The sequence below is a fragment of the Molossus molossus genome, unplaced genomic scaffold (genome assembly GCF_014108415.1).
Source record: "Molossus molossus isolate mMolMol1 unplaced genomic scaffold, mMolMol1.p scaffold_m16_p_3, whole genome shotgun sequence".
NCBI lineage: Eukaryota > Metazoa > Chordata > Mammalia > Chiroptera > Molossidae > Molossus > Molossus molossus.
In genome coordinates, this window is record NW_023425366.1 from 123,218,089 (window position 1) to 123,244,941 (window position 26,853).

Below are 26,853 nucleotides of genomic sequence, written 5' to 3' on the forward strand. Positions count from 1 at the left end.
CCGAGAGGACCCGGAAGCGGTGAGCGCGGTCACCAGGGAGTGCGGGACCCCGCCGTTTGCGCGGAGGCGATGGCGGCAGCTGTGCCGGCGGCCGTCGGTGAGGATGGCCGGCGACAGCGGCCGGGGACTGGTACGTGATGTCGCGTCGATGCACGCGAGGGGCGGCAAAGCCGGAGGCGGGGCCGAGCTCAGCAGCCAGCCGGTGGGGGGTGGTGAGGGGAGACTGGAGAAAGGGGCGGGGCCACGCCGTCAGGGAAGAGGGGCGGGGTCTGGAGCCACGGGAGGGTAGGCGTGGCCTGGCGATTCTAGGGGTAGGGCTGGTGAGTGGGGCCCAGGGAGGAAGGGGCGGGCCAGGTGCGAAAGGGGCGGGGCCCTTTGAAGGCTGGGATCTGTCAGGAAAGGGGATTGGGTGAACTGGGGCATTGGGAGGAGGCGGGGCTATAAGTACCAAGTCAGAACTAGGTGAGAAGAGGCGGGGACCGCGGCTGCAGTAAAACTAGGTGTCGGGACTTTCAGATTTGGTGGCCTGGGTTATTGGGGCTCCTGGAGTGATGGGAAGAGAGACTGATCCTTGTCCCCCCACAGTGCTTGATCCCCATCCCCAGGAGGGGGCAAAGGCTGAGGCTGAGTCAGGGGAGCTCTGCCGACTTCGGGCTGAGCTGGCAGGAGCCTTGGCAGAAATGGAGAACATGAAGGCTGTGGCTGAGGTGAGCGAGAGCACGAAGGCTGAGGCTGTGGCTGCAGTGCAGCGGCAATGCCAAGAGGAGGTTGCTTCCCTGCAGGCCATCCTGAAAGGTGAGGCAAAGTCTCTTCCCAGACTCCCCATCAGCCCCATAGAGGGGAGGGCATGACCAGAAAAGGGTCAAGGGGGCAGATAAGCTACAGGGTAGGTTAGCAGAGCTGCCTAGCCCAGGACAGGTCTCTGTACCCAAAGGAAGGGGCACCCTTTTCTCATTTGCACAGAGGCACTGCCTGTGCTAGCTGCAGCTCTGTCAGTTCCAGCTAAGGTTAGCTCTGAGCTTCCACCTGTTCCCTTGCCCCCTGTCATTTCTCGTCCATTGCTGATGACTGATCAGCTCTGAAGATGAGCAACTTCTCAGTTCCCTGAAGCACCCTCATTTGAGCCTCTGGGCTTCGGACTCAGCCCTGGGCCCTGTCTCTGTGAGTCTAATCCTCTGGTTTCCTTCCTTCCCCGAGCACTCCTACATTCCCACCCACACCCCCACTCCCAACGCACAGTGCACCGACTTCTCTCCCTTACATCCTCTGTATGTACTTGGGACGCAGCACCGTCCATTGCCCCAGATCCCCTAGCTTCTTTTCCTGTTCCCTCCTCCTGGAGTCAAATGCCCAAGTCTCTGAAATAGCTTCCAGTCCTGTCCCACCCCTCTGGTTTCCACAGCCACTACTGCAGTGAAGCTCTGGACAACTCCCTTGGACTGTTAACACCAGCCTTCTCACAGGTCTCCTTCTATAGTCTGGCCTTGACATAGGCTTCCAGAGTAAACTTTCTAAAATTCCCATCCCACCATGTCATTTTCCTTTCTTTTTTTTTTTAATCCTCAACCAAGGACATTTTCTCATTTTTTGTTCAGATAGAGCGGGAGAGAGAGAGGGAGAGAGAGAGAGAGAAACATCGATGTGAAAGGGACACATCGAGTGGCTGCCACCCGCACGACCAACCAGGGCCGGGGACAAACTGCAACCGAAGTATGTGCCCTTAGCGGGAACCGAACCCGGGTCTCTCCGTACCGCAGGTCGACGCTCCAACCGCTGAACCAAACTGTCCAGGGCTCATTTTCCTTTCTAACAGCTGCTCCTGTTCCCAGACGCCTGGGGCTGTATTTCCCACATATCAGGCATCCACATACTACCTGTGCGACGTGGTTGCTTCCCATATAACTTACCCTGTTATCTACTTAATCTTTGTTCTTTAAGTAGGTCCACTTTTTTAAAACATGCATTTTTTAAAGGAAGAAGCATCTTGCTCCCCAGAATATGTCCTCAGTTTGACTTAAATAAATTCTTATGAAAATTAAAATATATATATTTAAATGAAGGAAACTTCCTGTCCCCATAAGAGAAACTATCCTAAATCATCATCTTAACAACAATGATAATAATAATGGCTAACACTTATTGAGCACATCATAACAACAACAATAATAATGGCTAACATATATATGCCAGGCACTGAGCTAAATGCTTTATAAATATTTAACCTTCATAACAATCTCCGTGAGGTAGGAACTATTATCTATCTCCATTTTACAGAGGAACATCGGAGGCCCTGGGAGGTTAGATAACTTGCCTAAGGCTATACAGCTAGAAAGCTGCCGATTGGCATCCAGGCCGTCCGGCAGCAGAAACTTTACTTTTTTTTAAACAGGATACAGTCCAAATTTATGTAAGCAATAACTTAGTTCACACCATGCAATAAAAAGTACATGAATAAAAATAAATAAATAAAGAGTACATTAATCAAAATACACAAGCTTTAGTAGGTTCTAAACCGAACTTTCTTTTTTTCCTCCAGCACTTACAGTTTGTTAGCGTTTCTACTGAGAGGTAAATTATACACAATGGTGAAAAAGATGAACAGACTGGTTGTCTATTTTTTTTCAAATATGTTTTTTAAATTGATTTTTAGATAGAGAGGAAGGAAGAAGGAGAGAGATAGAAACATCATTGAGAAAGATACATTGATTGGCTGCTTCCTGCACACACACCCCTTCTGCCCACTGCAGTGGAGATCGAGCCCAAAACCCGGGCATGTGCCCTGACCAGGAATTGAACCAGGGACCTCTTGGTGCATGAGACAATGCTCAACCACTGAACTTTTCCCATATTCCCATTTGTTTTCCTGATAAAGTGCAGCCTGGCTACTGGCTGAACTGTTTGGATTTGGCTAAACCTTTACTTCTTTTTTTAAAATTTATTTACTTATTTATTTATTTTACATTTTTTTCTTGATTTTAGAGAGAGAGGAAGGGAGAGAGAAACATTGATGAGAGAGAACATTGATTGGCTGCCTCCTGCATGCCCCCTACTGCGAATCGGGCCCACAACCTGGGTATATGTCCGTCCTGACCAGGAATCAAATTGGCGACCTCTTGGTGCGTGGGTCGATGCTCAACCACTGAGTCATACCAGCCGGGCATTCTTTTTTTTAAAATCTTTATTGTTGAAAATATTATAGATGTTTCCCATTTTTTCCCCATTGACCCCCTCCTCCCTACTCCCACCCCCCTGAAGCTTTATTTGTAATGTTAGTACATATTAAAATAAGTAACTATGAAAATAAAAAACAAGTATTTAGCCCGGTTGGTGTGGCTCAGTGGTTGAGCATTGACCCGTGCACCAAGAGGTCACCAGTTCAATTCCTGGTCAGGGCACATGCCCGGGTTGCAGGCTTGATCCCAGTAGGGGGTATGCAGGAGGCAGCCAGTTGATGTTTCTGTCTCACATACATGTTTCTATCTCTCTCTCTCTCCCAAAAGATCAATAAAAACATTTTAAAAAGAATTATTATTAGCTATTGACTGTTATTGCTGTATATTGATATATATGTATGTATTGTTATTCGTATCTAAATATATGGAATAGCCCTGGCTGGTTTTGCTCAGCGGTTAGAGCGTCGGCCTGCGGTACAGAGAGACCCGGGTTCGGTTCCCGCTAGGGGCATGTACCTCGGTTGCAGTTTGTCCCCGGCCCTGGTTGGTCGTGCAGGTGGCAGCCACTCGATGTGTCCCTTTCACATCGATGTTTCTCTCTCTCTCTCTTCCTCTCTCTCTCCCACTCTATCTGAACAAAAAATGGAAAAATGTCCTCGGGTGAGGATAAAAAAAAAAAATATATATATATATATATAATAGATATCATACCTTCAGCATTATTGTATACCATGAAGAGGGCTGAACACCATTCAGATGTCATCTCCTTTGATCCTGTAACAATCCATGGTGGAAGGGGGGGGTCATTAGTGCCCCCATTTTGCAGCTCAGGACACTGATGCAGAGAGGTTAACATTGTCCAGGGCCATCGCTCTACAAAGCCCACTGTCTTCATCGCTGTGGTAAATTGCCTCACGGAGCGTGTCAGTGTTGGAGAGCCCCCTACTCAGCCATGGTGGGGCCAGCACAGTGACCCTCCCTCTCCTCTGCCCTTCCTGCCCTGCCAGACTCTATCAGCAGCTATGAAGCCCAGATCACTTCTCTGAAGCAGGAGCGGCAGCAGCAGCAGCAGGACAGCGAGGAGAAGGAGCGGGAGCTGGGCCGCCTGAAGCAGCTGCTGTCGCGGGCTCACCCCCTGGACTCCTTGGAGAAGCAGATGGAAAAGGTTGGGGTTGGGATAGCATCCTCCTGACCGCTGGGATTTGGAAAGATGTTGAGACAGCCATGCGTGACTGGGCAGGGGGTTTTGGTGTGCCCTCCCAGATCATTGGGAGCAGGGCACTCAGTCATCATTCTAGGCACAGCACATGCTAGCTCCATACTTAACAAGGTCCGGGCTTGCCACTTACTAGTGACTTCACTAGGTTCATTTACCGCCAAAATTAAGGACAGTCATAGGGGAGAGAGCTAACACTTCAGGATGCCTCGCATGCACTAGGCACTCTGATAACTGCTTGACAGAGTCAGGCTCCCTCGTCTTTCCCCTAAAACGAGGTCCATTAGATTCACTTAACAGATGAGTAAGATGAGGCTTAGAGAAATTCAGTAATTCATCTGGTTTTACACATACAAAGGAGATTTGGGACTTAAAAACCTAAGCCATCTGGCCCTGGCCGGTTTGGCTCAGCGGTTAGAGCGTCGGCCTGCGGTCTGGAGAGACCCGGGTTCGGTTCCCGCTAAGGGCACGTACTTCGGTTGCAGTTTGTCCCCGGCCCTGGTTGGTCGTGCGGGTGGCAGCCACTCGATGTGTCCCTTTCACATCGATGTTTCTCTCTCTCTCTCTCCCTCCCACTCTATCTGTACAAAAATTGGAAAAATGTCCTCGGGTGAGGATAAAAAACAAAACAAAAAAAAAAAAAAAAAAAAACCTAAGCCATCTGGTTCTGAAGTTTTTATTCTGAAAACAGTGTATCATCTCCTTTACTATTTTTGTTGTTATTAACAATAGTTGGAAGCACATATTACTAAACTCTTCGTCTTTCAAAGCAAGTTCACATCGTTACCTTGCTTGATCCTCAGATAGGTACTTAGCTCATTTTATGTGTGAGGAATCCAGGCTCAGGGAGATAGTCAGCCGCCTGGGTAGAAAGACAAAGGTCAAAACAGGAGCCCCAGAAAGGAAGGTGTCTGACCCCGCCTTCCCGGTGAGGAGTGCTCCCTCCGGAGCAGCTGCCCGGCGTGAAGGAAGGCTCTGCTCACAGAAAGCCAGCTGGGACGTGGAAGGAGCTGCGGGTCTGGAGTCGGGCAGTTCCAGTCCTGGCCCAACTCCTGCACTTGGCCGTTGTCTGTCTGCAGAGCACGGATTCCAAGGCTTCAGGTGGGATCCAGTGTTTTGTTTGGGCCACGCAGGCCTACCCTGCCTGTTGCCATGGTTCACAGGAGAGATTTGGAGGGTTAGGCTGAGTTTGTTTGTTTTTTCTTAAAAATATGTTTGTTTGTTTAGAGAGAGGTACACACACCCATCGATGAGTTGCCTTCCATACACACTCCGACCACGGATTGGGTCCGCATCCTGGGCATGTGCCCTGGCTGGGAATGGAACGGGCGACCTTTTGGTTGGGGGGGCTGATGCTCGATCACCTGAGCCACACCAGCCAGGGTTAGACTGAGCTTGTTTGATGTAGGTGTTTAGTGATTCTGATGACCTGCAGCTTTCTGCCTCGGACAGCTGGGCGGATAGAGGGCCATCTTGCTGACCTAGCGCTTGTGGGAGGAGAAATGGCCTCGTGACGTGGCTCAGATGTGGCTGCACTGGGATGGAGGAGCCTGTGTGACGTCCAGGTGGAGACGTCCAGAGGCTGTTGGCTGGACATGTTCAGCAGGGTCCCAAACTTGAAAAGAGACAAAAGAAATAGTCAGCAATGTGGTGATGGGAGTGTGGGAGGACATATCAGTTAGGAGAAGGTTTGAAAACCCACGTCAATAGTGGCGAAAATAAGAGACGTTTATTTTTCTTTTCTTTTCTTTTTTTTTTTTTATCCTCACCCGAGGACATTTTTCCATTTTTTGTACAGATAGAGTGGGAGGGAGAGAGAGGAAGAGAGAGAGAGGGAAACATCAATGTGAAAGGGACACATCGAGTGGCTGCCACCCACACGACCAACCAGGGCCGGGGACAAACTGCAACCGAGGTACATGCCCTTAGCGGGAACCGAACCCGGGTCTCTCCAGACTGCAGGCGGACGCTCCAACCGCTGAGCCAAACCGGCCAGGGCAAGAGACGTTTTTCTTCGAGTCCAGAGAGAGACATTTCCGGGACTGATGTGGCAGTTCAACAAGCCACCAGGGAAGGTGCGAAACTTATTCTCCAGAGCACTTGAGATCTTGCTCCCTGGACTATGTCGTCAGTTTCGCTCAAATAAACTCTCGTAAGAATAAAAACAAAAAGTCTTAGGAACGCGGGCTCCTCTGTGTCGCTCTTTGCCACAGGTAGCTAGCTTGCTGCCTCAGGGTTCGAGGTGACTGCTGAGTGCCAGCCCTGTCCACATGCTGGCCTGCAGGGAGGAGGAGGAGTAAAGGAAAGCACACCCTCTCTTTAAGGGGTTGCCCTGGCCCTGGCCAGTTTGGCTCAGCGGTTAGAGTGTCGGCCTGCGGTCCAGAGAGACCCAGGTTCGGTTTCCGCGAAGGGCACGTACCTGGGTTGCAGTTTGTCCCCAGCCCTGGGTTGTGCTGGTGGCAGCCACTCGATGTGTCCCTTTCATGTTGATGTTTCTCTCTCTCTCTCTTCCCCTCTCTCCCTCCCACTCTACCTGAACAAAAAATGGAAAAAATGTCCTCGGATGAGGATGAAAAAAATAAAAATAAGGGGTTGCCCTGGAAGTTGCCTGCACACCTGCATCCGTCTCCTTAGCAGTAACAGCCATGTGGCCATGCTCAGCTCCCGGGAAGCTGAGACATGTAGATGGTATTCTATAATATAGGCTATGTGCCCAATGGAATGTTAGGTTCTATGATAAAGAAAAAATGGATATTGAGGAAGAAAAATACGTTGAGCAGGCGGTCAATGGGAAGATAGTGGTGGCTCTGGTCCCCCACCCCCATGTGACCTGGGGAAGTCTGGAGCCCCCAGAGCCTCTGTTACCTCTAAAAGGGGAGTGGACGGGGCCGCCTCGGGAGGATTAGAAGAGCTGACGCGCATGGAAAGAAGGCTCTGAACAGACCTGAGGGGTCCTGCACGGGAGGGGGACTGTTGCTGCCCAACCCCCCCACTCCTTCAGGCCCATGAGGACTCAGAGAAGCTGCGAGAGATTGTGCTGCCCATGGAGCAAGAGATAGAGGAGCTGAAGGCAAAACTGCTGAGGGCGGAGGAGCTGATTCAAGAGATCCAGGTGAGGGGAGGCGAGGGGGCGCTGAGGGAAGAAGGGGCGTTGCAGGACCCTGTCCCCCAGCCTCTTCCCTGACCCCCTTCCCTAGAGACGTCCCCGGCCTCCCCCTTCCCTGCATGGCTCCACGGAGTTGCTGCCTCTGTCCCGGGACCTCTCTCCCCCATTGGAGCCTCTCGAAGAGCTGAGCGGAGATGGGGGTGCAGCGGCCGAGGCCTTCGCCCACAACTGTGACGACAGCGCCTCCATCTCCTCTTTCTCCCTTGGCGGTGGGGCCGGCAGCAGTGCCTCCCTGCCCCGTGGCCGCCAGGGCCTGAGCCCTGAGCAGGAAGAGACAGCCTCTCTGGTGTCCACGGGCACCCTGGTCCCTGAGGGCATCTACTTGCCCCCTCCTGGATACCAGCTTGTCCCGGACACCCAGTGGGAGCAGCTGCAAATGGAGGTGAGTGGAGTGGGTAGGGTCCCTGTCTGCGTGCATCCATCCCTCCCTCCTTGCACCAGTATTTACTGAGCACCTACTATGCCCAGGAGCTAGAGCTAGGGATTCCACAGTGAAGAGAAAACTCCCTCCCTCTTGGTGCTTCCTCCTAGTAAGGAGCCAGACCCACACATTTGCATGGCTACTCAGTGTCACAGGGTGACCCTGGAACACAGGGTCCCGGCAGTGCTGGAGACTAACCTGGGTGGTGCTTACTCTCTGAAGATTAGGGGCAGAGGAACTGCAAGTTCAAAGCCCTGAGGATGGACAGACCATGTGTGTCTGAGGAGTAGGAAGGCCACCCTAAGGGAGAAGAGATAAGATCAGAAAGGAAGGCAGTGTCCCCAGGAGGTCAGTTTTAGTGCCATGGAGTTTGCATTTCAAACAAGAAGCAGTGGGAAGCCTGTAAGGGGTTTAAACCAGGGAAAGGCCAGCTCTGCTCTAGACTTTTGACAGACCACTTGGGCCTGTCTGTAGGAGTGAACAGTACCTCGGGAGGGCAACAGGAGAAGTGGGTGTCTAGTTGGGAGATGCTTGACATCGTTTTTTGAAAAATTTCTCTTTATTGATTTTATTTTATTAAAAATTTTTTTTTTTGCCCTGGCTGGTTTGGCTCAGCGGTTAGAGCGTCGGCCTGCGGTCCGGAGAGACCAGGGTTCGGTTCCCGCTAAGGGCACGTACTTCTTCGGTTGCAGTTTGTCCCCGGCCCTGGTTGGTCGTGCGGGTGGCAGCCACTCGATGTGTCCCTTCACGTCGATGTCTCTCTCTCTCTCTTCCTCTCTCTCCCTCCCACTCTGCCTGTACAAAAAATGGAAAAATATCCTCGGGTGAGGATTAAAAAAAAAAAAAAAAAAAAATTTTTTTTTTCTTTATTGATTTTAGAGAAAGAGGAAGGGAAAGGGAGAGAGAGAAACATCAATGAGAGAGAACATTGGCCGCCTCCTGCATGCCCCCCACTGGGGATCAGGCCCACAACCTGGGCATGTGCCCTGACCGGAAATCGAACCGGTGACCTCTTGGTGCATGGGTCAACGCTCAACCACTGAGCCACACCAGCCAGGCACTTGACATAGTTTAGAAGAAGGTTGTGATGGGACCAGGAGATGGCAGCAGAGATGAAGAGAAGTGGGTTTAGAATCTACTTTGGAGGCCAACCGGCAGGGCCTGCTGGTGTGTTGGATGTGGGGAGTGGAAAACAGAGGAGTCAGCATCAATTCCTGAGCTTTTGGCTTGAGTAACTGAGGATAATGGCACCACCAACTGAGATGCAAAAAAAAAAAAAAAAGGCGACAAGGCATAAGAGGCATGGTGAGGAGGGAGGCCTTCCCTGGAGGTTGGGGCTGAAACCAGGGTCTGTGGCAGGGGCGGCAGCTGCAGAAGGACTTGGAGAACATCAGCCGTGAGCGAGACGAGCTGCAAGAGGGCTTGAGACGAAGCAATGAGGACTGTGCTAAGCAGGTGGGTCCAGCCTCTGCTCCAGCCCCAGCATGGCCCCTGGCTGCGTGCCTCCTGCTGGGCCCCAGCCTCACCCTGCCCCCTTCCACCCACAGATGCAGGTGCTCCTGGCCCAGGTCCAGAACTCAGAGCAGCTGCTACAGACCCTGCAGGGGACCGTGAGCCAGGCTCAGGAGCGGGTTCAGCTGCAGATGGTGAGAAGTGTGATGGGAATTGGTTGAGGGGGCACGTGGAAGGTTGAGTCACCTGCCCTGCATGGGCTGCACCTGGAGTTGGTGCCAAGTGGGTAAAAGGGTTTCCAGGGTACCTGGCACTGTGTCCAGAGCAGGGGCTGTGTGTTCAGATAGAGCCCATGATGCACCTGCTCTGTGATCTTGAGCTGATCCCACAAGCTGGGAGCTTCAGCCTTGCCGCCTGGAAATTGAGATCATGGGACCTAAGCTTACAGAGTCATGAAGAGTGAAAACAAGGAGTGCAAAATCAGATACTCCCCAAGTCCAGACAAGAGCTGGAGTAAAAGAGTGGATCGGGCGGGTGTAGGCAGGCAGGAAGGAGCAACATGGGAAACAGGTGCAGGGGCGCTGCTCCTCAGTCCGCCTTGTGGGCATTCCCACTCAGTGCTGCCGGGTTTTCTGACTTGTCAGAGAAGCCTGAAATCTGGATTTTGTGTGTAGTCTTTCCAGTTTTTCTTTAATCTTCACCTGAGGATATTTTTCTATTTGTCTTCAGATGGAATGGGAGGTAGAGAGAGAAACATCGATATGAAAGGGACACATCAGTTGGCTGCCTCCTGCATGACCCTGACCAGGGCTGGGGATGAACCACAACTAGTCTCTCAATTTTTAAAGTTAGCAATTAATTTTTTAATTTATTTTTGTTACAGATGTACCCCCCCCACTGACACGCCCTTCCTCCCCCTCCTCCCCACTCCTGTCACGCCCCCCACCCGTCACCTTCACAGTATTGTCTGTGTCTATTGGTTATGGATATATGCATATAAGTTTTTTGGTTTATCTCTTCCTGCCCTCCCAACCTATAGTTAGCAATTTAAAGTTTATAAAAACATGCAGACTAAATGAAACAGCTGATGTGGCCTGTGACTGCCACTGTGTGACCTCCAAGTGACTGAGAAGGGTGGAGGAGGGTTCAGGGCGTGGCCTCCCAGGGGACTGGAGACACCTTGTCCCCCTCACCACCCTGCACTGACTCTGCATACCCAGGCCGAGCTGGCCACCTCCCACAAGTGCCTGAGCCATGAGGTGAAGCGGCTGACTGAGGAAAATCAAGGGCTCCGGGCCGAGCAGCCACCATCTTCAGCCCCCCGGGCCCTGGAGCAGGACGAGGGCCAGGAGGAGTCGCTGCCCAGCTCAGTCCCGGTAAGGGGAGTGCAGGCACTGAGAGCTGGGGTCCCCCCGTCGCACTTCTCCGTGCACGGAAAGCATTGGCCCGGGCCAGGGGACTTGGGGACAGATCTGGGCTGCTGTGTTCTCTGCGTCACCTTGGCCAACTCACTTGACTTTTCTAAGGCTCAGTTTCCTCATCTGAAAATGGTACCAAACCCCCTAGCCAGCACTGACGTGAAGAGAAAATGAGTTACAGAATGCTTGATGTGGAAAAAGCAGTAATTTGGTTTATTTTTAAGTGACATGGGATCCACAAATTTGCAGTCATCATAATCTTTGGTTTATAACAAGCTGTCGTCATTGATCTGTGTGTGGTCTTTGTTGATATTATTAAATTCATCTATTAAAAATGCGAAGGTCACCTTGGCCAGGTGGCTCCGTTGGTTGGAGTGTCATCCCGTACACCGAAAAGGTTGCGGATTCCATCCCAAGTCAGGGTGCTACGGGAGGTAACCAATTGATGTTTCTCTCTCTCTGAAAATCAACGAAAACATATCCTCGGGTAGGGATTAAAAAAAAAAAATGGCCGTCTGGTTGGCCTCAGCGGTTAGAGCATCAGTCGGCCCACTGATGGAAGGGTTGCATGTTCGATTCTTAGTCAAGAGCATGTACCTGGGTTGCAGGTTGGATCTCTGAGTTGGTTGGAGTCATTCAGGAGGCAACCAATCGCTGTGTCTCGCTCACATCGATGCTTCTCTTTCTTCCTCCCTCCCTTCCATTTTATCTAAAAGTTAATGTAAAAATTTCCTTGGGTAGAGATTAACAAAAAAATAACTGAAGGTCACGCCTTTGCCCACCCTGGAAATACAACTTAGATTCCTTATGTGTACCCATTCTGCTTGGCTCTGTTTCTGCCTTCCTGAATTTGACCATTCCCTCATTCTTTTTGGGTACCATTTTATTTATTTATTTTTTATCCTCACCCGAGGACATTTTTCCTTTTTTTGCTTAGACAGAGTGGGAGGGAAAGAGAGGAACAGAGAGAGAGAGAGAGAAACATCGACATGAAAGGGACACATTGGTGGCTGCCACCCGCACAACCCCAACCAGGGCCGGGGACAAACTGCAACCGAGGTACATGCCCTTAGTGGGAACCAAATCCAGGTCTCTGGACCGCGGGCCGACACTCTAACCGCTGAGCCAAACAGGCCAGGGCTTGGGTACCATTTTTATTATATGTACATATCTGCCTACACAATGGCGTGCTAACTTTAGTTAGTTGTTTCGATCTTTATTAAGGGGTGTCTTGCTCTAGGTAGCCTGGAGCTGCACCATTCCTCAGGGGCTCCCCCGGGGATGGGCTGCTTGCTGCAGGAGTCGCTGCTGGATCAGTGTATTGGCCCCTCGCCCCACGATGGCTTGCCTCCCCTTTTAACAGTTGCCTTCCTCCCTTCCTTTCCCCTCGCCACACTCCCCAAGCAGCTGGTGGCCCCTGCTGCCTCGGCCCCTCCTGCCCCACACCCCAGTGACTTGCATCCCCTCCAGGAGCTGCAGCAGCTGGTGCGCCACATGGGGCAGGAGGCAAGGGCCCATCAGCAGGCCCGGGAGCACGAGGCAGAACGCCTTCGGATTGAGATAGTGAAGCTGCGGGAGGCGCTGGAGGAAGAGACGGTGGCAAGGGCCAGCCTGGAGGGGCAGCTGAGGGTTCAGCAGGAGGAGACAGGTGAGAGGAGAGGAGATGAGCCCCCCCCCCCCCGCCCTGCTCTCGGGGAGGTGGACCTCCCCTCGGGACAGGCAAGGAGGGGAGAGAGGAGACGGTGCGAGAACGAGCCTTGACCTTTCTTTCCTTTCCACACAGAGGTGTTGGAGGGTGAGTATGGGCTGGAGCCTGGCGGGGCTGGGGTGGGTGAAGGAGGAGGGAGGGTGTGGGCCTGACGTCTTGTCCCTGCCTGACTTCCTAGCCTCCCTGTGCAGCCTCAGGACAGAGATGGAGCGGATCCATCAGGAACAGAGCAAGGTGAGGCAGAAGTCAGGCCAGACTGGGATGAGGGGAAGGGGTGGCAGTGTGGAGGAGACCCTAGCCGGCCCCTCCTGCCCTTTGTGTCTGCCTCAGACCAGGCTCAGGCCCTACAGAAGAGGCCGGTTGCGGGTGGTGTAGAAGGGCTACCCCTCCACTTGGCCACATACCCTCCCATCTGGCCCAAGGTTCCAGCCTGTGTCCTATCCCCCAGGCTCAGCTCACAGACCTCCTCTCAGAACAGAGGGCAAAGGTGCTGCGGCTGCAGGCTGAGCTGGAGACCAGTGAACAGGTGCAGAGGGATTTTGTACGACTGTCCCAGGCCCTGCAGGTATGGCACGTCCCCTCACCACCAGGCTGCCATGACTCTGGATGACTTGTCCTGGGTCATGAAGACAGTCCCCCAGTGAGAGGGGTCCTCTTTCTCCTTCTGGGGCTGGCATGGTTCTTTTCTCTGAGCTCCTGCTCAGAAGCTCCGATGTGTCCATCTTCAGTCATAGGAAGCCCGTACCCAAGGCCTGGCACACGGCGTGCTCATCACGTCACCTGCCCTGTCCCACGCTTCCTCAGGCTGCCCTCCTGGGGGGCCCGCTTCTTCCCTTGAACCTTTTTCCCCATGGATTGGGGGAGGTGGAGCCCCTGGGTACATCTTGCCCCTTGTGGAGCTGGCAGGTGGGCTGGGGGCTGCATTTCCCACCAAGAGCCTGCTTTCCTCACTGGACCCCACAGGTGCGCCTGGAACAGGTCCGCCAGGCAGAGAGTCTGGAGCAAGTGCGCAGCATCATGGATGAGGCACCGCTTAGGGACATCAAGGACATCAAGGACACCTGAGGGGCCAGGCCCACCCGCTCTGGGGAGACTGCCTTTCTCCACTGCAGAACCATGAGGCCTAGGCTTTGGGGTCTCAGGATGGGGTCTTCCTCCTCTCTAGGCCTGGGGTTCAGGGTACAGGGACACCACTGCCCTGGCCCTCCAGGGCCTCCTCCCAGGATTGGCCAGGCCTTCTACTCCCAAGGACAACACTGGGTGAAGATCCCTGCTCCCTCCTGGAACCAAAGGTGCAGGCTCAGCCCTGTGGCTCTCTGGCTGCTATGCTGCCTCCTGGGTCCCAGCCTCCTGTCCCCCAGCCCATCCCCGCCCCCTTCTCTAAGGCACAGCCAGCCTGTGGGTGGTGGCTTGGAGCCTCCTACGTGTGCGTCCTGGACAGGCAGCTGCTCTCTGGACTGCGTGACACTAAGATGTTTGTCCCCAGGGGCCTGACCCAGGCCCCAGGATGTGCATGGAGGCAAGGCCAGACTTTTCTGTCATTTATTTTCAATAAATAAGCAGCTCAGCTCGGTCGGTCGCCTTGTCCCTGCGAGCCCCACGTGGTTGGGGAAGGGGAGATTTTACAGGGTGAAAGGGAGGGTGGGTTGCTGGGTGGGGAGGAAGAGTGACGGGGATGTTGTGTTTATAAACAAGAATGTTGAGGGGGAGGGGGATGTGGGGTCTGTGCCACAGCTCTGGCTAAAGATGTGTCACTGTCAGGGTGGGGAAGAAGGGCAAAAGGACTGTTTACTTCCTTCTTTCATCTTCTGGATCTGGAAGGAGAAAGGAAGGGTTGAAGCGGGTGACAGGAGAGGAAGAGTCCCTCCCAGGCTCCCTGCTCCCACCCCCCACAGACTCACCTGGAGGGTCGCTCAGCACCCCCCATACCCACCTGTGTCCCCAGACCCCTCCCAGCCACTGCAGCCCCAGCAGCAGACAGCGCAGCGCCCAGCCAGCGCAACGCAGCGCAGCGCAGCCAGCAGACGGCGCTGCCCAGAGGCAGGGCAGTGCCAACCTGTAGAGTAAGGGCAGCAGCCTACCCCTTGCTTGGAAGCATGGCAGTGGCGGTGTGCGAGCGCAAGTGACCTCGGATGCGGCCCGAGGGGGGAAGGGAGTCAGGTGGGGGGCACAGCAGCTGGGGGGCGAGGGCAAGAAGGGGGGGCGATACCTGTGACACGGTTCAAAGAGATGGAAGAGGGGGAAACGGGTTATCCTATGGCCAGAGAGGACAGAGAGAGCCGTTATTGGGGGGCGGGTGTGGAGGAACAGGCCTGAGGAGGTGGGGCACCAAGGAGACGGATCTGCACCAGGTGTAGAGTGGGCGGGGAGGAAAAGGACCTAGTGCACCTTCCTGGTAGACAGTGGTCCTGCCAGGACCAAGAACACACCTACTGAAAGGAAGAGGGTGGGGGCGGGCGCCTTCGCAGCGCAAGGGGTGGGGCTGTGCTCAGGGCCCAGGGGCTGCCGGGGCTCCGAGGAGGGGAGCCTCTTACCCTCCAGATAGTTCCGAGCAATGAACTTGAGGAGTTCATCAAGCCCGATGACTGGCAATGAGATCTTGAGGACCATGAGCCACTGGGTCAGGTCCAGGGCCCGGAGCTTGAAGATCATCTGGGAGGGGGAGTCAGACGCAGTGAGGACAAGTGCCCCTCTGAGGAGGGGGCAGACAGAGGCCAGAGGACCCAGTGCGGCCCCAAACTAACCCCACCTTCTTCCCTCTGTGAACCCTGTAGTTCCAGTGGTCACGGGCCCCTACAGAGGCTCCCTGTGTGGTGGGGAACAGGCCCAGGCCAGAAGGAGGCTCACCGGCAGAGGGTCAACATAGAGGATGAGGAAATGGAGGGACATGGAGAGGCAGATGGAGCCCAGCAGCCAGATGTTCACCCAGGGAGGCATCCGAAGGAGGGACTGGTTCTCAGAGAGGCTGCAAGTGGACGGCCGGGCAGAGCAAGGGTGGGAGACAAGAAACAGTGGTGAGGAGAGGAGTGTGGAGACGAAGGTGGCAGGAGGAGGGGGGCAGGCCTACCTGTTGAGAGCATTGCACATCTCAATGGTCACCAGCACAGACAAGGCCATGGTCATGGGCTCCGGGGCCTCAAAGATCTCACACTCCACACCCTCAAAGTCGGGGTTATCCTCAGTGCACTGCATGAAGTGAGTCTGCAGGGGGAGGGGGAGGAATGGGTCCCACCGAAGCCCCCAGACCCCCTCCCACGCCCTGCCCCCGCCCCCTCTTCAGCCGCACCAGCTGGCTGTAGCTGACGTGAGGGCCGTCCTCTGCGTACAGGAACCACCAGGCCGCTGCTCCCACAGTGGCTGCGCCCACGTAGCCTACGGGACAGAAGATGGGAGTTGGGGTCAGGGCTGGGGAGGTGAGAGGCGTCAGGAGGACCTTACAGCCATGATCAGCTGGTTGAGGAAAAGAAGCAATCAGGGCAGCTGCCTGAACGGGCTGGTGTCCCAGAGGGGGCAGTTCAGAGGGTTGGAAAGGATTGTGGGGTCTCATCCTACTCACCCCCAATTGCCATGTAGCGGAAGAAGAGCCAGCCACTGATGAGGGGTTCCTTGGGGCTCCGGGGGGGCCGGTCCATGATGTCCAGGTCTGGTGGGTTGAAGCCCAGGGCTGTGGCTGGGAGCCCATCAGTCACCAAGTTCACCCACAGCAGCTGCACAGGGATCAGGGCCTCGGGCAGCCCCAAGGCGGCTGTCAGGAAGATGCTGCCAGGAGGAGGAGGTCACATGTCCGTCCTGCTCCCAGACCTGTGTCATCCCCCACCCAGGCTTGGCTCCTCCTGAGCGCCCTCCCTGGCTGCTCACCAGACCACCTCGCCCACGTTAGAGGAGATGAGGTAGCGGATGAACTGCTTCATATTGTTGTAGATGGCCCGGCCCTCCTCCACAGCGGCCACAATGGTGGAGAAGTTGTCATCGGCCAGCACCATCTCAGAGGCGGTCTTGGCCACGGCGGTGCCGGAGCCCATGGCAATGCCGATCTCAGCCTTCTTCAGAGCAGGGGCGTCGTTGACACCATCCCCTGTCTGAGGGAGAGAGAAGGTGGGACCTGGCCTCTGCCACACGTCCCTCCTGCATCTGACCAGGGCCCTCAATCAGCCCCTCTCTCCCGGGGCCCCTAGCTCCCGAAGATAACTGTCCCAGTGGACACTGAGCAGACTGCCCCATGCCAGACTCCAGGGTCCCTGCCTGGGCAGCCCTGTCAGCCTTCTCACCATAGCTGTGATCTCGTCATATGACTGCAGATACTCTACAATCTTCGACTTATGGGCAGGCTCCACGCGGGCAAAGCAGCAGGCGCGACGGCAGGCCTCCCGCTGCTCAGCCAGGGGCAGGTCATCAAACTCCCGGCCAGTGTAGGCTCGGTCTGTCACCTCTTCATTCTCCCCAAAGATGCCAATTCGTCGGCAGATGGCAATGGCTGTGCCCTTGTTGTCCCCAGTAATCATGATCACTCGGATTCCGGCATCACGGCACAGCTGGATAGAGCCTGTGACCTCCTTCCGGGGAGGGTCCAACATGCCTACCACACCAACAAATGTCAGGTCCATCTAGGGAGACAGAGCAGAGGGCAACACAATCAAGGAGGAACTCAGAAAATGAGCCAGGGAGGAAGCTCTTGGGGAGCTGGGGGATAGCTGACTCTGGGCCTAGTGTTTGAACCTCAGTGGGGCCTTGTAGGCTCAGGATAGGAAATGGTCCTTGTTTACACGTGTGCCCGCAGGCTTGGCAGTACCAGGCCCATGGTAAGTGGCAGACTGGGTCTTCCACAGAAAGAAGCTGAGCTGGAAGTTAGGCCAGTGGTTTCTGCTTTTATTTATTTATTTAATTTTTTTTATCCTCACCCAAGGACATTTTTCCATTTTTTGTTCAGATTGAGCAGGAGGGGGAGAAAGGAAGAGAGAGAGAGAGAAACATCGATGTGAAAGGGACACATCGAGTGGCTGCCACCCTCACAACCCAACCAGGGCCGGGGACACACTGCAACTGTGGCACATACCCTTAGCGGGAACCGAACCCAGGTCTCTCTGGACCACAGTCCGGTGCAGCCAAACCGGCCAGGGCGGTTTCTGCTTTTAGAAGGGCCACTCACTTGGTCTATAGCTGTGGAACTGCAAGGCCACAGTGGACCCTCTGTAAATGAAGGCAGTGGACTTGGGTGCTATTCAGACAGCCAGTCCACTAGACAAAATGGAGCTTGTGCCAGAATGCAGGTCAATGGGCTGCTGCTTGCACCGAGAAAGTCACTGGAAATGTGCCAGCTGCCCCGAGTCTGGTGAGTGATCGCTGCTTTCTGCTCTGCGTGCTCAGCGCCTCACCTTCTCACGGACAAGGCCATGGATCACACGCAAAGTAACACTGAGGTTCTTTCAGATTCTAACGTCCTGTTATTCTAGGACCCGTGATAAAGTAGGAAATTACAAGGGTGGTGGAGAAGGTGAGGCAGATGACTCTGGGACAATGGGAGGCTCCCATCTGCTCACCTCGTATTCCATGAACTTGGTAGAGTCATCCAGGATCATATCCTCTCGCTTCGGGGGGGTGTCCCGGGTGGCCAGAGCCAGGCAGCGCAGGGTGTCCCGGCCAGTGCCCCACTCCTTGATCACAGACATGATCTTCTCCTTCACTGGCCCTGTCATCGGCACCCGGGTGGTGCCAACTCGCACATAGTTACAACGGTCAATGACCCCCTCGGGGGCACCCTAGGAGACCAAACCAGCATTCAGAGACAATTATCTTTTTCTCAGGGCACAGTGAGAGGGCAGGGATAGGAGAGGGGTTCAGGATTAGAAAAAAAATGGGCTGGGATACATTGTGATTTCTGACCTTGACAAACATCTTGTTGCCTACAGCAGCCCGGGATTTGGCTGGGGAGCAATAGACAGACATGGACTTTCTGTCTCGGGAAAACTCCAGGGTGAATTCCTTCTTCATTAGCTGGCGGATCACCTGTAGAGAGGAGCAGGAAGGGAGAGGCCGGCATGAGATTGATGGGAGAAGAACAATGATGCTGTGCTAGAGGTGAAGAGTCCCAGACCCCCTGAAACATCATCAACAGGATATGGAGGCTGAGCAGACCCAGGCTAAGGCATCTGAGTGTGGCGCCTGTGGCACACTAATGGAGGGAATGCCAAGGCCAGTGCTGCCACTGTAGTCCAATGTCTGGTGTAAAGTACAAAAGAGCTCAGCGGGTGTGGCTCAGCGGCTGAGCATCAACCCACGTACCAAGAGGTCCCCTGTTCGATTCCTGGTCAGGGCACATGCCCAGGTTGTGGGCCAAATCCCCAGTTAGGGGCATGCAGGAGGCGGCCAATCGATGTTCTTGCTCATCGATGTTTCTATCTCTCTCCCCCTCCCTTCCTCTCTCTCTAAAATCAATAAAGAAAATAAATTTTAAAAAATAACAATAATAAAACAAACCACCATATATTTGCTTCTAGAGAGTTGGGACAGTGCAGACCTAGTGCCTGACATGAAAAAATTAGCGCTGCATAAAAACGAATGAGGGCCTTTCACCAAATGCATCATGGATATTTCTCCACAAAATAAAACAAAACAAAAATAAAAATAACACGGGGTCGGGCAGGAGGCAACCAATTGATGTGTCTCTCTCATATTGATGTCGCTCTCTCTCCCTCCCTCCCTTCCACTCTATCTAAAAATAAAAAAATAAAATAAAAATAATAAAGTAAAAAATAAGCTGATGTTTATATGATCATTTGTACATTTTTTAAAATTAGCATTTGTAAATGATGAAAATAGATGTCAAATATCTACTGACAGCCCTGGTCAGTTTGGCTCAGCGGTTAGAGCGTCGGTCTGTGGACCAGAGAGTCCTGGGTTTGGTTCCCGCTAAGGGCATGTACCTCGGTTGCAGTTTGTCTCCGGCCCCAGTTGGGGTCATGTGGGTGGCAACCACTTGATGTATCTCTCTCACATCAATGTTTCTCTCTCTCTCTTCCTCCTTTTCTCCCTCCTGCTCTATCTAAAGATGAATGCAAAAATGTCCTCAGGTAAGGATAAAAAAATATATATATCTACTGACATATATATGAGCATCTTGCATATATATGTAAGATGGAGTGATGTGGGGACCATAACACCCCAGAAGAATTCAATGTAGACACTGAGTAAATTTTTTTTTATCCTCACCTGAGGATATTTTTTCTATTTATCTTCAGATAGAGCTGGAGGGAGGGAGAGAGAGGGAGAGAAAGGGAGAGAGACAGAAACATCGATGTGAGAGAGACACATCGACTGGTTGCCTCCCACATGACCCAACCAGGGCCAGGGACAAACTGCAGCCGAGGTACATGCCCTTGGCCAGAATCAAACCCACGACTCATTGGTCCTCAGACCGACACTCCACTGCTGAGCCAAACCTGCCAGGGCGACACTGAGCAAATACTAATAGCAAGAAGTCAGAGTGAGGGAGACAGACAAAGGGGAAGTGAAAGAATATGCAGTAGTCACATTTCCCAAATCCTAAATCAGGTCTCGAGATAGGGTAACAAGTGTGCATTTAGAGATAAAGGTAAAGCTGAAGTTGGGCTGCCCCAAAATGGGTCACTTGCAGTTTCTGTGTCCAGCTCATTTCTTTTCAGCTGGGGAGGAACAGGAATAAGTGATCTTAAATTCATCGGGGGGCGTGGCAGCTGGACATGGGAAAGGCAACACTGGTCCGGGCCAGCAGGCCCCATTCAAAGCCAGCCTGCCCAAGAAAGCTGTGCAGTGGCCTTATGTCTGTACTGATCGGGGTCCCAGCATGGGGCACAAGGGCCCTACCCAACCTGATGGGGGACCTCTGCTTCCTGCCATGGGGGTGAAGAAGGCCCTGTAGGGGCAGCCAGGCTCACCGAGTTGCAGGCATTGGCCCTCTCCACCTTGGAGAGGGTCCTCACATCAGTGTTGAACACGTTCATCTTCTCCACTAGGGTAGTGAGCGCGGTCTCAGTGGCCTCACCTACCTTCTCATACACACCTTTGGCCTGAGAGGGCAGAGGAGGAAGAGGAAGTAGGTGCCTTGGGCTCCTGATCCCTTATTCCCACCAATCACACCCACCTTCCACCCAGAATGGGTGGAAGCCATTCCCTTCCCCTTACACCCAAGAAAGGACTTGATACAAGGGACCCCTTCCCATGATCCTTTCTTTGTGACCTGTTGAGGACACCTGGACTCTGAGCCAGTTGGAAGGGGAAGGAGGTTACCTCATTGAAGTCCAAGGAGGAGTCATTGCAGAGGGCACAGATGGTGGCCAGCTCCACCAGCCCATCATACTGCCCTGCCCGGACTGGCTTATCATTCTTCAAGCTGGCAGCAGGGTGGGGAGGGAGGAAGGAAAAGAGACAAGTAGAGAAGAACAGGGAATGAGATGGAGAGAGAGCAAGGAGAAAGCAATGAGGTACACAGGGAAATGGCAACCAGCTTGGAGATAAGGTGGGACAGAGAACAAGATCAGGGAAGGGAGAGAGAGAAAGGAAGACGAAACTAGAGGGAGGGCCCCAGGGAGAAAGGTGAGGTGTGTGGAGGGAGCATGAGGAGCCGAGACGTGGGGGAACTTACACCTCTCCTTCTGGAGCGTAAGTGGAGCCAGTGATAGAGAACTCGTTCAGAACACAGGCATCCCCATCCACCCTGTCGATGACAAACATCTGCGGGGAGGAGAAGGGCGTGTGCTCAGAGATCTAGCTCTCCCCTCTCCGGAAGCCAGTCTGCACTGAGGGGAGGCCCAGGCTGGAATGTTACCAGCCTGGCCACCTGCTATGTGAATTTCCTACTAACCCCCAACTTGCCTCTCTTTTCTCTCCCTGCATCCTCCCCTCTTCCAGCACTCCTTTACAATCATTCTCCACGTTTGGTTAGTGGTCTTAAAAACAGAGCTAAGACATGCACGGTACGGTGTGGTGGGGACTGCAGCTACCAGTCTACCTCTTAGTACATGACCAATATATAGCTCCGGCCACTTATGGCCAGATCTTCTAGTTTTGCAGGAACGGCTAGAAATTCAGGTTATTTTCCTGTGAAATCTCTCTCTCTTTTTTTTTTAAATCCTCACCCGAGGACATTTTTCCATTTTTTGTTCAGATAGAGCGAGAGGGGGAGAGAGAGAGAGAGAAACATCGATGTGAAGGGACACATCGAGTGGCTGCCACCCGCACGACCAACCAGGGCCGGGGACGAACTGCAACCGAGGTACATGCCCTTAGCGGGAACCGAACCCGGGTCTCTCCGGACCGCAGGCCAATGCTCTAACCGCTGAGCCAAACCGGCCAGGGCATTCCTGTGAAATCTCTTGACTTTCAGTGTGGGCAATGAATTCATTTTTATGAAACATGACAGGAGCCCAGTTGTACAAGCCTGGGATCTGGCTTTGCAGCCTGCGCTTGGGAAGGACATAGAGTATGCAGTACAGAGGGGAACAGCACACTGGGAACCAAGCAAGCACGGAAGGGATGGGGCTTAAGACATGTTCCAAGACAAAATGGCTCTGTGGTCAAGTGGGTTTGGGAAACTATGGATTAAACAAAGTGAAATCCACCCTTTACAGTCAGCCTTCTTCAAGGTTTTCAAATGGCAAGAGGCATGTGGGTCTCCCCAAGGTCAAGGGTACAGCCTTTCTCATCCTGGTCTGACCACAGAGTCTTCAAGTCCCAGAACAACACTTTATATTTCATGAACATGCTATTCCAAGAACTTTGTTTAGGGCAGGGGTTCTTGGCCTGGGGTCCACGGATGACCTCACCCCCACCAATAGGTCTGTGAACTTGGATGGCAAAAAAAAAAAAAAGAGAGAGAAACATCTTTTATTTTTTCTCTAACTGACATTTAGCATTTCCTTCCAATTACGAATCCAGGCAATGAACTACATACAGCTTTAACGTTACGGCAGTTCTTAGACCCACTGCTATTTAAATGCGTTAATAGAGAAGTGTAAGTGCTACCAAATCGCAAATTTGTTTTGTTTTGTTTTTTAATTTTTTTTCTTTATTGATTTTAGAGAGAGAGGAAGGGAGAGGAAGAGAGACAGAAACATCGATGAGAGAGAACATCGAGTGACTGCCTCCTGCATGCCCCCCACTGGGGGTTTGGCCACAACCTGGGCATGTGTCCTGACTGGAAATCGAACTGGCAACCTCTTGGTGCATGGGTCGACGCTCAACAACTGAGCCACACCGGCCAAGCCGCAAATTTGTTTTTAAAATATTTTGATAACTGTGCTTAAATCATTGCTTTCCTCTGAAATCTGCTATATTTTAAAAACAGCCCTGGCCAGTTTGGCCCAGTGATTGAGCATCGGCCTGTGAACCAGAGAGTCCCAGGTTCGGTTCCTGCTAGGGGCACGTACCACCAAAAAATAAAAACAACAGGCTCCTATGTATTTACTTTATACATTTAAAATATTACACTGAGAAGCAGTTCAGACTGCCCAAGAGCCTGAGGCACAGGAAAGATTAAGAGCCCTGGTTTAGGAAACGCTGTTTGAGGTTCTGTAGCTGGCTCCCCAGGGCCCTGTCATGGATGACCATTCTGGAAGGCAGTCTGGTGCACAGGCAGGAGCTCTGGGTCAGACAGACTTGTGTTTGAAACTCAATTCTGCTGCTTAATAACTGTGCATAGAATTTCCCAGAGTCTCAGTTTCCTCCTCTGGAAAATAGGGTAAATGAGACCTTTCCCGTAGGGGCTGTTGCGGAGGATTAGAGAGAACACAGGGCAACATCAGGAACACGGATGCTGGATGGATGGAGCTATCTGGCTGGGGCAAGGGGCCTCTCTGATCCCTTCCATAACTTGCAGGATAGCACTCTATCTGTCCTCTGAGCATTTCTTTCCCAGGTCAAAAAGAAGAGGTCAGTGATAAAGGGGTAACCCCATCTTTGGAGGCCTCATTTCACCCAAGGGCAGTCTTCTGAGTGGGAGCTGCCCATGCTTCTCTGACCTTGCAGACAGACATCTGGTTGGTGGTGAGGGTGCCTGTTTTGTCGGAACAGATGACAGAGGTGCAGCCCAGAGTCTCGACAGAGGGCAAGCTCCTCACGATGGCATTTTTCTTTGCCATCCGGCGGGTGCCCAAGGCCAGGCAGGTGGTGATGACTGCGGGAAGGCCTGTATGGAGAAGAAGACAGGGTGAGGAAACCATAATAGAGATGGGAAGGAATGGCTCCCAAAGACACCAGGCCCCTAACCCTAGAACCTGTAAATGTTACTTGATTTGGAAAAAGGGTCTCTGTAGATAAGATTAGCAAATGAGGGGAGAAAAAGAGACTGTCATACCTTCTGGGATTGCAGCCACAGCTAGGGCCACAGCAATCTTAAAGTAGTAGATGGCACCCCGAAACCAGGAGCCCCCATGGACGGGATCGTTGAAGTGGCCAATGTTGATGAGCCACACGGCCACGCAGATGAGAGAGATGACCTTGGAGAGCTGCTCCCCAAACTCGTCCAGCTTCTGCTGCAGAGGGGTCTTGTCCTGTTCTGTGGCAGCCATCTGGTCGCGGATCTTCCCAATCTCAGTGCTCACACCAGTAGTGGCCACAATGCCTACAGCCTTGCCAGCTGCGATGTTGGTGCCCTGGGAAGGTACAGAAGAGGCAGGGATTCGTCATCTGCAGGATTCATCTCTTCTCATGCTGCCGTGTCTCTCCCAGACCGGGCCTTTGGCTCAGCTGGGTGCATGACAGCTGACCGCGAATGGCTCACCGAGAAAAGCATGTTCTTCTTGTCTTGGTTAACAGCTCGGGGGTCAGGAACAGGTTCTGTGTGCTTGATTACAGACACGGACTCGCCTGTGAGAAGGGGACAAGGGAGGTTTTCAGAAGACATCATGTCCTCCCATACTTCCCACCCTCAACTCCATCCCTGCTTGGCAGCATAGCGCCTGGTAAGGACCAAGCAGTCACCCTGGAAGAAGTCTGGACTCTGGAAGAAGCCACTGGAGGCAAATGGGGCATTCATTGCACTGAGAGTAAAAAGACCCTGACCCATGCCTCAGCTTCACCACTCGCTGCATGTCTTAGGATCACTTCACCTGTTTGCCCCTCTGAGAAACAGGATGACGGTATGTACACTTCAGAATGAGGTCTTGGTGAAATCAAGTCGGCTGACTTAGGTGACAGTGCACTGTCCACTGTCGAGCATGTTCCTGGGAGCGGAGGCCCCCGTGGGACCTTCCCTCCCTCCCTGAATGGCAGGGCTCAGGCAAGCCTTGCCTCCTTGGACCATAGCGCATGCTTACTGGCTCTTCACCACCCTCTCCCAGGGAAGCAGCAGTGTTTTAAGTGCATCTGAACCTGTGTCTTGTCCTACAACCTATGTTTCCTTACTCGTGGGCTTTTGAGGAGACAGGCTAGTTCTCCGTATGTCCGTAAGTCTGTGTGGAAGGGACGTGTCTATGCCCATCTGGAGAATGGGCACCAATGTCCCGCCCTCTCCCGTAACCCTTGCGTTTCAGTTTTGCAACAGTGAACAAAGCTGAGCAGTGCTGACGTTGCTGCTGCCATGGAGCCCGGAGGCGGCCCTATTGCTGGCTGTTCCCTTCTCACCTGATCTCATCCCTTTCTGTCCACCCAGCTCCTACTCATCAAATCTTCAGCCCACGTCCCCTAATGTGTCCCCCCACCCAGGCCACCAGACCTGTCAGGATGGACTGGTCAACCCGGAGGGTGGTGGATTTGATGGAAAGGATGCGGATATCTGCAGGGACTTTGTCCCCCACTGTGAAGAAAGTAGAGAAGAGTGAAGTCAGTTGAGAAAGTGTTTTTCTTCTTTCCTAAGAAAAACGCAATTTTTGTCCAACTACCTCACCTCATCCTCAGGTCTTGGAGAGGTCACCTGGGCTGGGTGCCCACCCTGGGCTTGAGTCAGGCCCTCAGCATGTGCTCCTGCAGCCCCAGCATCTCCCTCTTAACACTCATGCCAACTGTGCCCCTCGCTGGGAGCCCTTCTCCCCACGGGCCGGGAGCCCTGTGAAGGGAGGGCTGGCATGCTGAGTGAATGTATGATGAATGATCAAAGGGAAATTAGGAGTAATCCAGTCGTATAAGGACAAACTAAAACTAAGAATGGGAGACATCAAAACGGACAGGGAAACAAGTGGAAAGGTGAGGAGGGAAAGGCAAGAAAAGAACCAAAGAAAACAGGGCGAGTTGGAGAGACGCGTGTCAGGAGGAGAGTGGAGTGGAACAGCCAGGGAGGTGGAAGAACAGGAGAAAATACGGGAACTGAGAAAACTCAGTGTCAACTAAGACAAAAGGTGGAGCCAGCAGCAGGAGAGAATGAGTATGAGAAGGGAAGTGTGAGAGGGAGACGCAGGAGAGGGAGGAGCAGCTGAGGCAGAGGGCACAGGTCTTCGTGGAGAAGACACATCTGAAACGTGCTGTCCAGCCTGAGCATGTGAGGGAGGCAGGGAGCCGGGCGAATGTGCTGGGGAGATGGGCAGACGAGAAGGGGAGGTCTGCAGGGGACAGGGAGTGGGGGACAGGGGAAGCCACACACAGCAGAGCACTGAGGAGGGGGGGAGAAGGAATGGATCAGTACAGGAAGCCACCGTGGGGGCAGGCTGCAAGGTGGGTGCCCCACCCGACTGGAAGCCTTTGAGGAGGCTAAATGCCTCCCAGGCCCTCTGCCCAGTCCTGCCTGGTCCTCAGGATGGTTCGGGGATAGGGTTTGAATGCTTTCCTTCCCTTGTTTCACAGGTCCCTCCTCCTGTGCCAGAGGGAGCTGACGGAGGAGGGAGGAGGGAGGAGGCTGGCCATGGAGTTGGGCGGGACACCCTGTCACCCAAGTCGAAGTGATATTTATAGACACTCATGGCGCTGACTCCAAACTGTCACCATAGCAGGACAGTGATGGGACACCAGGGTCTTCAGTCTGCCCTCCCTCTCTCCAAATTTCCCATGGTGGCAACATAGGTGTCTGGTAGAGGGAAACCCACTGAGAAAGATACATTCCCCTATGCCAAAGGCCTGGAGATGTGGGGAGGCCTGCACAGGGCAAATATAAAAACCGCTGAAGGGGGCAGAATCCCAGTAATCTTAGCCACCAGGCCCCCACCTCTCCCTGGTCAGGCATTAAGTGTCCCTCACCAGAGAGGCGGGGCCCCTCCTTGAGCTCTCCTCCTCCCAGGTCCCGTGCTCTCTGCTGGGGCCTGAGTTTCCCTTACATGGTCGGGGGCTTGAGCCTCTGGCCCCCCTCCTCCCTTCTACCCTTGCTCCTTCCCCTTTGAGAGGCCTCAAGGGCACTGAGAGG

General features: G+C 53.3%; 2 protein-coding genes across 3 annotated transcripts in view; one reads left to right on the top strand and one right to left on the bottom strand.

Moving 5' to 3' along the window:
• RABEP2 (rabaptin, RAB GTPase binding effector protein 2) lies at positions 1 to 14,123 on the top strand. Of its 2 annotated transcripts, XM_036279978.1 has the most exons (13): positions 1 to 130; positions 586 to 795; positions 4,181 to 4,338; positions 7,391 to 7,501; positions 7,587 to 7,937; positions 9,336 to 9,431; positions 9,524 to 9,622; positions 10,649 to 10,804; positions 12,317 to 12,494; positions 12,630 to 12,641; positions 12,733 to 12,788; positions 13,003 to 13,119; positions 13,518 to 14,123. In XM_036279978.1, the coding sequence occupies exons 1-13, from the start codon at positions 70 to 72 to the stop codon at positions 13,617 to 13,619; spliced, it is 1,707 nt and encodes a 568-aa protein (XP_036135871.1). In that variant the 5' UTR covers positions 1 to 69; the 3' UTR covers positions 13,620 to 14,123. The 2 variants fall into 2 exon arrangements, with proteins under 2 accessions (XP_036135871.1, XP_036135870.1); XM_036279977.1 differs by lacking the exon at positions 12,630 to 12,641 and having other exon boundaries at positions 17 to 130; positions 12,746 to 12,788; positions 13,518 to 14,053.
• ATP2A1 (ATPase sarcoplasmic/endoplasmic reticulum Ca2+ transporting 1) overlaps positions 14,038 to 26,853 on the bottom strand; it is a 16,650-nt gene continuing 3,834 nt past the window's right edge. The window contains exons 6-23 of the mRNA XM_036279962.1: positions 25,240 to 25,320; positions 24,307 to 24,392; positions 23,881 to 24,178; positions 23,546 to 23,712; positions 21,172 to 21,260; positions 20,817 to 20,919; positions 20,465 to 20,596; positions 18,435 to 18,557; positions 18,092 to 18,310; positions 16,823 to 17,158; positions 16,413 to 16,633; positions 16,111 to 16,313; positions 15,841 to 15,926; positions 15,622 to 15,755; positions 15,402 to 15,519; positions 15,089 to 15,206; positions 14,764 to 14,808; positions 14,038 to 14,368 (exon numbers count right to left, since the gene is read on the bottom strand). Coding sequence (XP_036135855.1) covers positions 14,804 to 14,808; positions 15,089 to 15,206; positions 15,402 to 15,519; positions 15,622 to 15,755; positions 15,841 to 15,926; positions 16,111 to 16,313; positions 16,413 to 16,633; positions 16,823 to 17,158; positions 18,092 to 18,310; positions 18,435 to 18,557; positions 20,465 to 20,596; positions 20,817 to 20,919; positions 21,172 to 21,260; positions 23,546 to 23,712; positions 23,881 to 24,178; positions 24,307 to 24,392; positions 25,240 to 25,320 — 2,519 coding nt within the window. The 3' untranslated portion in view covers positions 14,038 to 14,368; positions 14,764 to 14,803. The remainder of the gene's footprint in view (positions 14,369 to 14,763; positions 14,809 to 15,088; positions 15,207 to 15,401; positions 15,520 to 15,621; positions 15,756 to 15,840; positions 15,927 to 16,110; positions 16,314 to 16,412; positions 16,634 to 16,822; positions 17,159 to 18,091; positions 18,311 to 18,434; positions 18,558 to 20,464; positions 20,597 to 20,816; positions 20,920 to 21,171; positions 21,261 to 23,545; positions 23,713 to 23,880; positions 24,179 to 24,306; positions 24,393 to 25,239; positions 25,321 to 26,853) is intronic.

Bases quoted from the DNA above. Each gene is read 5' to 3' on its own strand.
- RABEP2 (XM_036279977.1), top strand. From the start codon at position 70: ATGGCGGCAGCTGTGCCGGCGGCCGTCGGTGAGGATGGCCGGCGACAG. The intron at 796-4,180 runs GTGAGGCAAAGT...CTGCCCTGCCAG, and splicing joins CCTGCAGGCCATCCTGAAAG to ACTCTATCAGCAGCTATGAA. The intron at 7,938-9,335 runs GTGAGTGGAGTG...GGTCTGTGGCAG, and splicing joins GGGAGCAGCTGCAAATGGAG to GGGCGGCAGCTGCAGAAGGA.